The sequence below is a fragment of the Balaenoptera physalus genome (assembly GCF_965194825.1).
Source record: "Balaenoptera physalus genome assembly, chromosome: 9".
Taxonomy (NCBI): Eukaryota; Metazoa; Chordata; class Mammalia; order Artiodactyla; family Balaenopteridae; genus Balaenoptera; species Balaenoptera physalus.
This window is the reverse complement of record NC_138888.1, coordinates 34,741,759-34,755,336: the sequence shown is the minus strand read 5'-3', so window position 1 is coordinate 34,755,336 and position 13,578 is coordinate 34,741,759. Positions and strand designations below refer to the sequence as shown.

General features: G+C 31.5%; 1 protein-coding gene across 6 annotated transcripts in view; it reads right to left on the bottom strand.

The window, feature by feature from the left end:
• PTPRK (protein tyrosine phosphatase receptor type K) overlaps window positions 1-13,578 on the bottom strand; it is a 574,209-nt gene that overhangs the window by 30,721 nt on the left and 529,910 nt on the right. For 3 of the 6 annotated variants that reach the window (XM_082474428.1, XM_082474429.1, XM_082474424.1), the window contains exons 14-16: window positions 12,124-12,262; window positions 3,860-4,020; window positions 1,995-2,030 (exon numbers count right to left, since the gene is read on the bottom strand). In XM_082474428.1, coding sequence (XP_082330554.1) covers window positions 1,995-2,030; window positions 3,860-4,020; window positions 12,124-12,262 — 336 coding nt within the window. The remainder of the gene's footprint in view (window positions 1-1,994; window positions 2,031-3,859; window positions 4,021-12,123; window positions 12,263-13,578) is intronic. The other 3 variants (XM_082474425.1, XM_082474426.1, XM_082474427.1) reach the window with 3 other exon arrangements.

Genomic DNA, 13,578 nt, shown 5'->3' with positions numbered 1-13,578 from the left:
AATATTTCCTTGATGGAAAGGTTTCCTAGAGTTCTTTGTAATACACTTACCAGTTATAGGGACTTTAACCCAATGAAGCAGTAGAACACAAAAAACAAAAATATGAATCAATACAAAAATTTCTAACTTCTTTTTAAATCAGTAAGCAGATATTAATATCAAGCAATATTTGAAGTGACTTCAAAAATTGCTTTATAAATACAAAATCAACTGGATGCAAAACAACTGTAAACACGGTGATCCCAAGAATGATGAAAAAATGCAACAAATCATTTCTAAATCTGGTATGATTAACGAGCTTTTTAGCTTTTAAGAAGAAATATAAAAAAAAAATCAGCTTGACTTTCAAAGTGAAATAAAATGCACAATGACCGTTTAAATGAACAGATTTTATAACTCTATTGTGTTAACTCTAGCCTTCCTTAAACAAAAATATCCTCTTTCATAGGGAAAATTATTACAATAATCTTTTAAACTTTATACATTATCTCCTTTTCTCTTTACTAAGCTCTGAGGAAAAGGTATGGTAAGAAATATTATATTACTTTACAGATGGAGAAGAAAAGACAAAGGTATTTTCATGAGTTCATACTGTGAGTCCACAAGAGGACTGAGACTTAGACCCAATTCTACATGTCCTTGAATATTACTGTAATGAAATTTTAACAGTGAGGTAACTATCTTTTTCCTTGAGTTTTTAATAACTTAATTGAATTTAACTTATTAGTTTGATGCTGACAGCATTCTACAGTGCTCAACAGAAGATGACATTTTCAGAGGCATTTGATGCCTCCCAAAGATCATGATTCCTGGCTCCTTCCTACGTGATCAGACCATCCCTTGGGGCAAGTTCCCCAGCTCACTTCCCTGCCATTACTGGTGTGGACATCAAAGGGAGAGTGCAATCAGAGACAGATTCTTTTAGAATATATTTTTATATTATAAAATTATAATTTTTAATAATTATTTTAGTGAAAAAGAGGTATATTTTGCTTAACTGAGTTAGTTGTATTGTTCCAACATATTTTTAAAATATAATTAAACATTGAATACATGGATAATAAAAACATGTGTAAGCTAATGTTTTATGTTCAAAGAAATTTAAATATAAAACATGAGAACTGGGAACTTTTAAGATACATTTATCTGGCAATTTCTACATTTCTCTGGTTAAATCTTAAATACTAGAAGCACGGGGATCAAACTGATAAGACAACTTGCGAACATACGAGGAAGCTGGTCATGAATCATTGGTGTATAATCAGTCAGGGAATAGAGTACAAATTGAAATGAAACTCATTCTATTCTTAAACATACAGTTGGATTAAACATTATTTTAATTTTAGAGCTGAAAAGGTCTTATTCATCACTAGCAATATCAGTTGTCTTAGATGTTATATAGTGGTAAATCTTGGCTTATTCTAAATTTATTGAAAGATAACACTTATGTAAGATGCACGTAGAATGCAAAACTCCATATCAATATTGTAGCAACTTTACCTGCATTTATAAATTCTTAACAAAGACAAAACTAAAGCACATGCACACATTCCTAATGTTTACTTGGAAATGTGTTCTTTAGTTGCTATAAAATTAGGAGGATTTAGAAAATCCCTTTAAATCAGGTAGATTTTTATATATAAACTAACTATTCAGGTAGCACTGGCCCCTGAAATGTGTGCATTTGGGTTCATTCTACTTACTTGCATATATAAACATTAGTTATATATTGGGGGCCCTTGTACTTTCACTCCAAATCTAACAGAACCAAGAATGAAAGAATATGTTGTTTTAAAAAAGCATACCTTACTAATTTGAAATGCACTAGATCTAACTGTGTTGACCACAGTTGCTCTCTTTGATAAAACCAGGACTATATTTTCAAAATCAAACTGCTTCCTGTGCTGTAAATAATCACTGCGTAGACAAAGCTATAACCCATGCAAGGAGGGGTGATCCATGCAAAAAAGGATGACAAAGAATTAGGGCCTCACCTAACACAGCAGTCGGCACAAGTGGATCACTGGGCACTGTAGGAAAACAAAGCTCATGAAGGAACATATTGCCCTAAAGTTGTATTTTATGCTCTTTTTTTGCTTTAAAATAGATTTATCATTTCTTAAGAAATATAACTATTAAACTTTCTTTGATTACTATAACCTGCAAAGGTAAAATTCTCTTTTTCAAAGCTTGGGTTATCTCAAAATACCAGGAAAGGTGCATCTATAAATATATTTCAGTAGTCAGTTCAATTTTAAAAGCCAAGAAGATTCAGCATGACATTATAAAGATTATAAAATTAAGGGGGAAAAACATGTATTTTAGATTTATCAAGTGTGAGGTACTTAGAGAAGTAATTATCTTATATTCATTCCAAATAAATTTTTTTAGTTAACTTTGGGAAATAGATTTAATCCTTTCTCCAAGTTCATAAGTGTATATTTATAGTTATACTGCTAAATTCAAGCCTCCTAATAAGGTACACAGTCAGTAGATAGAAAAGCTTTGGAAACAAAAATCCTTTCAAATCCTTAACTGATTAATTTTTAAATCAAGTGGTTAGAGAGATGATACATCTATATTTTTAACAAAACTTACTTTCAACAATAATAAGATTTTATGTTTTTCTCTATCATTTATCTTATAGTGAAATGAAAATAAAATAGATCAGAAAAGCTTTATCATTATCAAAACTAAATCCAAAATGACTCATTACAACATTTCTAACTAATAATTTGGTGTAGATATATATCAGAGAAAATGATGGCCGATAACTACTAAAAGTTTTCACCAAGCTGAACATTTCAGAAAAAAATTCCTTTCTGAAAAGCCATAAATGCATACAAGCTACAAATACTTTATTTTCTCAATCTTACCATTCCATATGTTTATAATCTGTATCGAAAATAATACTTCTATTGTTTACTTCTTTCCTTATACATGTGCTTCCCAAACTGAGGTAAACATATCTCTGGGATCTGTGACAAAATGCCTCTGTGTACACAAGGCCAAGGATAAACAAAATTTGCCTTCTTCAAGTACCAATTTTACTTGGGGATTTGAAGAGACAGTCAGGTAATTTAACTTAAAGTAACAAAATAAAGACAGTGCTATAGAACAAGATATAAAAATCACAGAAAATTCGAAGATAAACAATAATACTGATTGTGAAGCAGTATACTACTTCAGAGGAAATATTTTAAAAGACAGTATTTTAAAAGATCTGCCTTCATAGATCAACATGAGGTATTCTTAACATGGATAGGTGAATGGATGGATTTCACCGTTCCCTGCCAATCCCTCAATTCAAGTAAACTTTTGGACTTCACACCAGATACTTAAGAGTATGTAGATTCCTCTTTTCCCTGGTTAACTTTTTATTACTGAAATTCTCCAGAAGTCTATAGAATAATTAAATAGAATAACTTTCCCATGCCAATAACTCCCAGAAAGAATTATGATATTTCTTATCTCAAAAGGAACTTTATCTTACACAAAGGAAGACTCAAATGGCAAAACAATTATAAATAAATTCTGACATGAACTAATTTTGTGTAGGCAATCAAGTATATTTTAACCTAAAGCAATAACGTAAGATTTGGTGAGTGGTATATGGATATGTCTTATAACATAGTAATAAAATTCATACCGTTTGAAGTTCAACTAAATCCAATATCAAGACTGAAAATAAGCTTTCTGATAAACTCCATAATATTCTATATCACTTTTTCTCTTTCCAGCTACTTTTCCCATCTCTCTTTCTTGTTTCCCCTCACTATTCAAAAGGTAATGTGTTGAATTCAGAGAGACATTAAAGAATTTTAAAAATCTTTGATTAAAATTTTGATGAAGAACTTACATCTTGGACTAAAATTATGTTGGTCCATGAAGGTGATGGAAAGAGGGTCTTCTGCATGCAGAGTGCTCTGATCAGCATAACTTCGATCCATAGCATTCACCATGTGCGTCATCTCCTGCCGGGTGTTCCCCAGGGCATCTTTGCGTTTTTTAGCAAGCTTGCTGCCAAGACAAACACCAAAGGGAAACCTTAGAGTGAGGCTTGAAGGAGAGTTGACACCAGCAGTAAATAGTTCAGGGAAGCCCGAGGATAAGAATACAGATTTGGTTTAGAAACTCTAAAAACATGTCATAATTTCAGGAATTAAGTTTGACATCCAAACGATATTTGTTGATTGCTATAAAATTGTTTTGTCATATGGATATTTCAACATTCAAGCTGTCAACCCAAATGTCTCATCACTTCTTGTATTTTATCATTAAAATAAAATATCATAAAGCATGACTATACTTTATTAAAACAGTAAGTAAATACTTCCTTAGTAGAGTTGCTCAAGGAAAACTTAAGCTAATGCTAAATTTTGGTTTTCCTCCTGGGTGATTAACACGCTTGAGCAACTTTTAGAAGTTCTTCTGGGGGAATAACATGACTACTTTTTCAAGTTTATTTTACTATAGTCATCCAACTAAAATAGATAAGGAAATCCCATTCTTCACTCTTTGTTCTACTGTTCAGTAAAAATGCAACATGTAGAATTAACATATGTAGCAATATATTTATAACATTAATCCAAACCTAACCTAGAAACTTATAGAATCAACCGCAGCTAGATATAATGCAAATACTCAGGAATATATGGGAAAATTATATACTTTATAAGAAAAGTACTTTGAGAAAAGTTTGGAAAATGCTATGCAGAGATATTATACAAATGATCATAATACTGAATGACAAACATGGTCAAATCCTAAAAATGTGTTTCAGAACCCCATGGCAGAGTACCAAGTACAGAATGGCCTTACGAATGCAGCAAGGCAAATGACACAGGGGATTTGGAAATTAGCAGAGTTAGACTTTTGAGCTACTCAAACACTGATATCTTTATCTTACATACCAAGGATGTGAAATACATTCTGGTTCTTTGTGAATGTTACACATGAAACATGCAATTAAAAACCTATTAAAGGCATATAAAACATTTATCTCACATTAATAAGGCACTCTAAAAAGAAATAAACTCTAAATGCCTGTAGTAGCCAGATTATGTTTCTAAGTTTATGGCAGCAGTTTACGTTGCTTTGGAAGTATTTTTTAGTTGTTTTAAGAGTAACATTTCTCAGCTGGATTATTAGCTAGGATAAATTCTTCTGATTCTCATGAGTATCTGTACTAGAGTAAATATACTACAAATACCTAAAAAAAAAAAAAGACTTATTTAGTAGTTGTGTTTATGTCCAAAGGCTTTTCCTTTAGAAAATTAATCTGGTGATTTGAGAGCTACTCATGTGTAGGATATTTTTCTTTGAGAATTATAGTACTTGGCCTCAGGGGTACATACCCAACAGTACCCAATATATTGACATAGCAGATCTGATACCTAAGTAAGATAGTCATAAACTAGGCTTTAGGGATGGAAATGGCATTAATTTTTTTAGAAATAATAATAATGATAAGGACAGTATTATCAGTAAGAAAACAATGACAAAACTGTAACAAGAACTACCACCACCACCATCATCACTACCACTACACCATCACAACCACTGTCACCACCACCATCACTACCACTACACCATCACAACCACTGTCACCACCACCATCACTACCACTACCCCATCACAACCACTGTCACCACCACCATCACTACCACTATACCATCACAACCACTGTCACCACCACCATCACTTAGTAGCAATATTTGCTCTATTCACTGAAAGATCTCTTATCTCTTTTTTCTAGGTTAGGGGGCAAAAACCCTGTAAAACCCTTACAGGTTTCACACAGGGAATATAAATAGTGCTGTTGCCAGTGATGAGACACCACATGGTAGGGTGGGGACTGCAGAGAACTGGAGAGCAGTTTAGGGGGCAACTTGCCTAAGTGAATATTGGCATTTGATCCCAGAGTTGAGTTTCTCATTTTAAAATTATTTTTAAAGAGAAGTCATGACTCTGAATATTTATGTTAAATTTCCTTATTCTTTCAAGTGGTTCTATTTTTTGAAAGAGTGTGTGGGGCAAATTACACATCAGCAGGTCATATGTTAGTCTATAGGCTTCACTTTCCAAACTTACCTCTAGGACATTTCCAAACTTACCTATAGGATATTTGTTCTTTGACCTACAGTGTTTTTTTACCTCTAATATCTGGTTAACTTCCATTCTGTCTTGCCTCATCAGGGAGACTTCTCTGACTGAACCCAATACAACCTGTCTCAGGTTAGGTTTCCCTGGTAGGTATTTTTATAGCAACATGTTTTCTGCCTATAATAACACTCATCACATTATTATTGTGAGTATCCTTTTAATTGTTTTCCCCACTGTATGTTCCATGAAGGGAAGAACCATCTGTATATCCCTAGCACTTAGAGCAGTGTCTGACATATAGCAAACACTCAATAAATACTTGTTGAATGGATGAATTAGGTCTGGTATGTGCTTGGCACTTGTCATTTGTTAACTCAATTAATTCTCAGATCAATGAACTGAAAAAGGCATGAGAATTCTAATTGTATAGATGAGCTCACTCAGGCTCAGACAAGTTAAATAACTTGCCCAAGGTTATTAATCTAATAAGTAGTAAAGAATGACCTGGTTCCAAGGCCTAAGCCCTTATACTATATCCAGTTACTCACTTTTTTTTTTAATTGCCACATTACCAAGTGTACTGTAATATGAAGCATCCACTGCTCTAGGAGTTAAACATTAGTTGTTATAAATTTGAGAATAATATCAATGTAGCACAAATGTTTTGCCATTTTGAAGTTTAAGAAATAACTTCCAATCTTTGTTTCTTGGATAAGAAGAAAGCATGAATTCATTCCTCAAAAAATCTGAGAGATTGAAGTGGATAAAAATAAGACAACTTGAAATTTGGATGAAAAATAATGTAAAAAATTTGAAGATGGATAGTTCAAGGCAAGTGGAAAAGATGTTTAAATTTTGAGGCTTTATTTAAAACATATAATTTAAACATATTTTATGATTGAGGAAAAATAAGAAGTAATGAACTTGTCAAATGCATGACAGGCAAAAGTTTTCATGGCACTGAAGGACTTTTCAGATTCACAAACCTTTGTTAGTCGACAAATTATGGGTGAACATATATAACCTTTGTTAATATCTGCCAACTGTACACTATCACCTTGGTTCTTATATCTTAATCCTCACAACAACCCTGTGAGGTAGGCTTTAATTCAGGTTATTACAAAAGAAATAAAAATCAGCATTAGACTTAAGTGTTTTGATCAAGAACTGACAGTTTACTATGATGATGCCAATGAATTTTAGTTCAAAGATCACACCTGGTTTTCTTTTAAGTTTTACTCTATTTTATTTCTAGTTTTATTTTAAAAATGTCTAATTCATAGTAGCTTCACTACATCTATTTAAGCAGGTTTTAAAAACATAGGTCTGCAGCATTTTTTCTAATTATGATTGATAATGCCAGTAACCCTAAGTATTACAATGACAGTATCAAAACCCACCACATAGTCTAGAATATAGAAATGCTACCTATCAACTAAAAAGGCAATCCCATTCTAACATTATAGATAAATGGATGGCTAATGGTAAGCTTATTGATGTTCTCATAATTAAACATTTACTGATTCCTGCATGTTTGATGCTTTGTCTCTCTCTGAACAACCAGCATATATAATGTACACTTCAGGACAGTTAAGCAAATCATTTTGCAACTCCTTGAGTTTGACAGATGTGCAAATGACTTTCATTATCAAAGCAGCCAACAGCATAAACTTCTGCAGGTGGATTTATGGGTGGGCTATAAGGAGGAAAAGTGCTCCATCATTGTATGAAATGGTACATTTAATTACCTTTGGCTTCATCAAACATGATTTAACAAGGATATTATGATTCATCACAATAAGCTAGGAGCACTGCTACTTTACACCTGCTTATTTTAGCAGATTTTAAGAAGCCAAATGTTTATAATATTTAAAATGTTGGCAGAATTCCGTTATAGTCATTGAGACTCTTAGCAAAATTTTTAGTAAAGCTAGCTTAAATTTACCTAGTGAAATAAATATTGTGGGATATATGCCCCAAAAGTACTTAATCACCATCTTTAAGTCTCAAAATTTGGTGGATCAAATATTGATCAAGCACTGACCAAGAAAACTTTGTTGTATCATTCCTTTGGATTGGATGAATACCCTGGAATTTAAGGTAATAAACTGAAAATGATTAGTGAAATAGAGTGGACAATACTCGCCTTCGTCATCCAAAGTAGCATTTCATACCTAAGCACAGGAAGAGCTAAAACTTTGGAGGACCAAAGGAGATATGTGACACCTAGGTGTGTTTTGTGTAGGTTGACAGGTTTTCTTTTTCTTTTTTTGGTCTTGGTTTTACAAAATCATTGTCCTATTCAAGTCATAATAAACAAACTCAAAATTTCTTCTCTAAAAAGAATTTTTTATTTCTTTGTCACTGCAACATTATGCTTTTAGCAGACCAAAAGGTGTTCTGAAGTTATAACCCATCCTGGATTCCTGGAAATGTGGAGAGAGATGTTATCACAGTAAGACCTGACCTGATTCACATTCTGTGAAGGCATTTTGAATGTTCTTCTATGAATACATCACTTGGCTCATTTTGTCAAACATAAGTGTTATGTAAAGATAGGTATTAGTGAATTACAAACCCTATCTCTACTTTACCAGATAGTGAGACATCATATTGATAAGGTACAGGTTTGACTTAAGTAAATAAATGATGCTTTAGGCTGTAGACTATGGCTACTTATGGAAAATTGTAAATAAAAATTAAAAGTAGCTGAACATACAGAAATACAATATCCCTTTTTAAAAAGATTAACAAAATAGGTTAATAGGTAAACTTTATAGTTTTAGAGTCCAGGAAAACATATTTTTTGAAATGTCACCAAAATTGCAAACATTCTGTTTTTTGGTTTGGGTTTTATTTATTTATTTTTTTGAAAAGGGATACTGCATCTTTAACACATGTAAAGTCATATATCACCCATTTTCTACTTACAGGTAGTAGGAGTAAGAATAGTAGCTCCTCCTGGCAAGCAAATCACAGACAGTGGAAAAAGAGAAGCAATGGTGAATGAAAAGCGTGACTCTGTCACATTCAATAAAGCAGAAAAATGTGCGTTAAAAAATAAAATAAAATAAAATAAAACTCATGTTTTTTTGGTTTGTATTTCAATTTGCTCATGCATTGGTTAGATATCTTTTGCCATGCAATTAAACAGATATGCAATAGAAAATAAAATATAAAATACATAATTTGGAAAAAATAACATGCTGACTTTTTTATAGCCAAAAAAATTGAAAAATTAAATGGATTGTGTATTTTCAACATGCAGTTAAGCGTAATATCATCCATTACCATCTAAATGTCATGACAGATGGAACAGCTGTGTATAGAACTTCTACACTAAATTGACTATTTTTTTTTAGATACAAAACATAAAGATCTATTAGGTTAATATAGAATATGTGCAGAATGACACCTAAATTTCTATAAATAAGTCATTATATCTGGTACATACATATATTATGTGAATATACATATGCACCATACACTATATATGCACAAAGATATTTATTTCTACAGTAGATGTATGTGACCATGATATCACACACAAACATTTACTGTACTGAAGCATAATTTCAAATTTATGTTTGGAATTATTAATGTATTCATGCTGCAAATTTAAAATAATACATAACCAATGAAAAAATGGCATACATTTGGAAATAATTCAACAGTGATTAAATTAAAATGACATTGCGTTTTGAAAGATGCAATATCCCTTTTCTTAGCCTAAAAACTTACTTTATATATACCCTTAGCTGTAGAATTTTACTAAATTAAATTCCAAACCATTTCTTTATACAACAACCAAAAATACACAGATTTTTTTTTTCAACATGAGAAATATACCTACGTATACTATTCCCAGTGAGGGATAAAGTTTTGAGAAACTTAACAATTTCCCACAAAAATAAAGATCCTAAGGGGCTAAAATAATTTGCTTTTCCATTATTTTTATTATAAATTTGTGTATTAGTATATAATGTAGGGAAACTACATTATATACTAAAATTGTTAACTTTGATACTAACCAATACTGTTATATATCTATGCTTTTGTGTATGTATAATAAACATATTTGTGATTGTCATACACAATATATGTGTGACACACTACATACAACTAAAAGTCATTACAAAGTTTCTTAGGTAAGTAAGGGATTCTTAGTTATATTATATACTAGAAGGTAATATATCTAAACATGTAACTTCATCTATCTATAGAATTGCAACTTTTCTAGTCCTAGAGGTAGTGATGAGGAAGAGAAACAAAAGCCCTAGCATACTTTCTAGTAGAAGACAATCAATTAAAGCATAATTATGAAAACTCAAACATTAAACATTTTAATAGAAAGGCTCATTTATCCAACCATTTAAAATATGAACCAGAAAAAGAATTTGATGCATTAGGCAATTTTAGAGAGTTGTCAGAGCATTTTACCCACACACAAAAAATCACGCTTAGAGATTGTTTTGGTGTACTTTAGAAAATTTATGTTTCAGTTTTTTTTAAAACAGACGGCCACAGATAAGAAATGTTATAATGATAAGTAAGTGTTTTCAAATAATTAACCAATAAAATCAGTAAGTTTAACCCAATTCTAACTGAGTGAAGACATAACCAGAGGCCATTTTTATGTTTTCATATCCAATCTGAAGTGGCTGAGATAATTTTAACTCTAAAGCAAAGTTTAATTAACTCTCTAAACTGTTTAGTTTAACTCTCCAAATATAAATTTAAACTAAATGGAAACATAAGATCTGAAAGTTATATTCAAAGATTTTATTGATCTTGATTGGCAAATTTGTGTTAGTAAAATACTTAAATCTTCCTGTCTCAAATATGATGTATTTTCCAACCACAGAGGTAGACAACAGCAAAAAGAGAAAGCACTATTGGGGAAAGCACGTATGTAGCTAATTTAACACAAAACACTACAATGCATACCTAATGTTTCTAATGCAGATGTGTCTTCTCCAACATATATATCTCCAGGGGATAATTGTAAAGAGGCAATACATTAAAATAAACTCTCATGGAATCATTAAACATGTAGTATGAGTCTTATCTATATTATTAATGATTTATTTTGAGTACAAAATAACAATCAAAATAGTACATTATATGGTTTAATATAATGTAAGCAACATCTTTTATTATATTCAATATAATTAATGAATGACAAACACTTCTATACACCAAAGTATTTTAGGACTATACTCTGTAAAGATTTGTTTTTAAATCCTTCCAAATTTTAATATTATTTAAAACATACGATTGGAAAGATTGGAGAGTTGTATTAATTTTTAAAACAATGCCTTACAGATAATGACACCTTATGGAATAGGAAAAAGTTCAAGTTATAAAAACTGTATTCTTTGAAATGTTTTCTGTTAGAAGTATACCTTAATCTCCCAAATAGAATTCAATTTAAATTCCTGTAGGTCTTAATATCTTCATATAATTCCAGAAGATGGCGATATTGGTTGATATAGTATAAAAGACTAATGCTCAATTAAAAAGAATTGACTCTTCATATTAAAGTGCTGAAATATTTAGTCAGTGAATATAAATATACAATTTTGTAAAATAATGCCCATATTCTTCTTATCTTATTTGTAGCCAACATTTAGAAAAACAGAGTAAGAGTACAAAATAATTCATAGACCATAACCCAAATATCATAATAAACTCTTATTTTGCCATTCGCAATACATAATGCTTCAAAACGTAAGATACGTTAATAACTCAAGCGTTCGAGGAATTTAAATTCATACATTAATTTCAAGGTTAAATTGACAAAAAGTATATTTTATATCCAAAATTAAACTGCAAATAACCAATAAGAATTTATTTACAAAGCATAAGAAATAGACCCAGATGCTGGCAACATTGTTAAAATTCAATTCTTGTTGTTTGTTCTAATTTAAAAACACTCAGGGAAACAAAAAAAGTGCTTCAAAACTAGTGACAGTGACATATGGTAAGTGAGTGGGACAGAACAAAATCAGGTCTTACCTCTTTTTTACAATTAATATGACAACTAGGAGCAAAAGGATGAACACCAAAATCCCAGCACTAATTCCTGCTATTTTCACCACTCTGTCTGTCTGCTTGGCTGGGTCTGGAATCACTTCTGGTTCTTCTGTTGCTGCTGCTAAATGAATCAAAAAAATAAGTTACTGAAAGCAGCTAATTATCACAGAAAGGAAAATTATTCCCAGCTAAAGATTACTACAAAAAGACAATTTATTTTATTTGAATAAAGATAACTCGAAAATATAAATACAGTAGCATGCTAAACTCCAGCATGAGAGACTTAACGGTAAAGGGAAACTTTTTTTTTTTTTTTTAAGGGAAACTTTTGAAGAGAGATTTTGTTAACATAAAAAAATAAAAACTTAGAAATAACTATCAAAGGGAATGGTGAACTGTTTTTCTCCAAGTATCCTTAAAAGTAAGAACACAGGAGTTTTAGCAAATAGTACAGTGGAAAGAGACAGGGTCAAATTTAGAGATTCATTCTTTTATCACTTCATTCAATAATCACTTCTACACTAAAATGCAAGGTTTTGTGCTTGGACCTTTAAAGCAGTGTCAAGGGCATTTGTCTGGGACACAAAGGGTTAGGTTAAATAAATGCCTAGTCTAAGTGCTGGAGGTGTGAGTTGATGATGTGGTGGGATAGGGAGGGTGGGAGGGAGGGAGATGCAAGACGGAAGAGATATGGGAACAGATGTATATGTATAACTGATTCACTTTGTTATAAAGCAGAAACTAACACACCATTGTAAAGCAATTATACTCCAATAAAGATGTTAATAAATAAATAAATAAATATTTAAAAAAAAAAGATTTGAAATAAACAGTTGGTTTGGAGGAAGACAAGAATAAGCAAAGGAAAACAGATTCATTAAGGAATATTTCACATTCTCTTAACAAATAAAAGCCAGGTAATAAACTTTGGAAACAGAACTTTGAGAAGATGAAAAATTTTTTTTTTAATTCTTTGTAATCGCCTCACTTTCTTTCTTTCTCAAAGCCACCACCATCCTCCACATACATACACAATTAATATTATAAATCCTACTCAATTTACAAGCTCCAGTAACCCTTGGAAGACATCTTCCTTTTACCTCATTTGCCGTGAAAACTGGCAAGGAAAGCATTATTATCTACATTTTACAGATTAAAAAACGTGAGGCTTAGAGATATAGGACAGATTAGAAATTGCTCAAGAACAGAGACAAAAATCTAACATATCTTCTGTCTTCTAAAGCAGCATTTCTCAATGTTTCCAGATCCATGGCCCCTCTTGCTAAGAATCTGTGTGACAGAGGACAGGTGATTCTTAGAATTAGGCACATTTGGGAAACTGTCTTAAAGTAACCATCAGTGTCAAGAGATGATGGCTGAATGAACAAACAAAAGGATCCCTAAATCTAACCTCAGACCTTCCTAATGGATAATTTG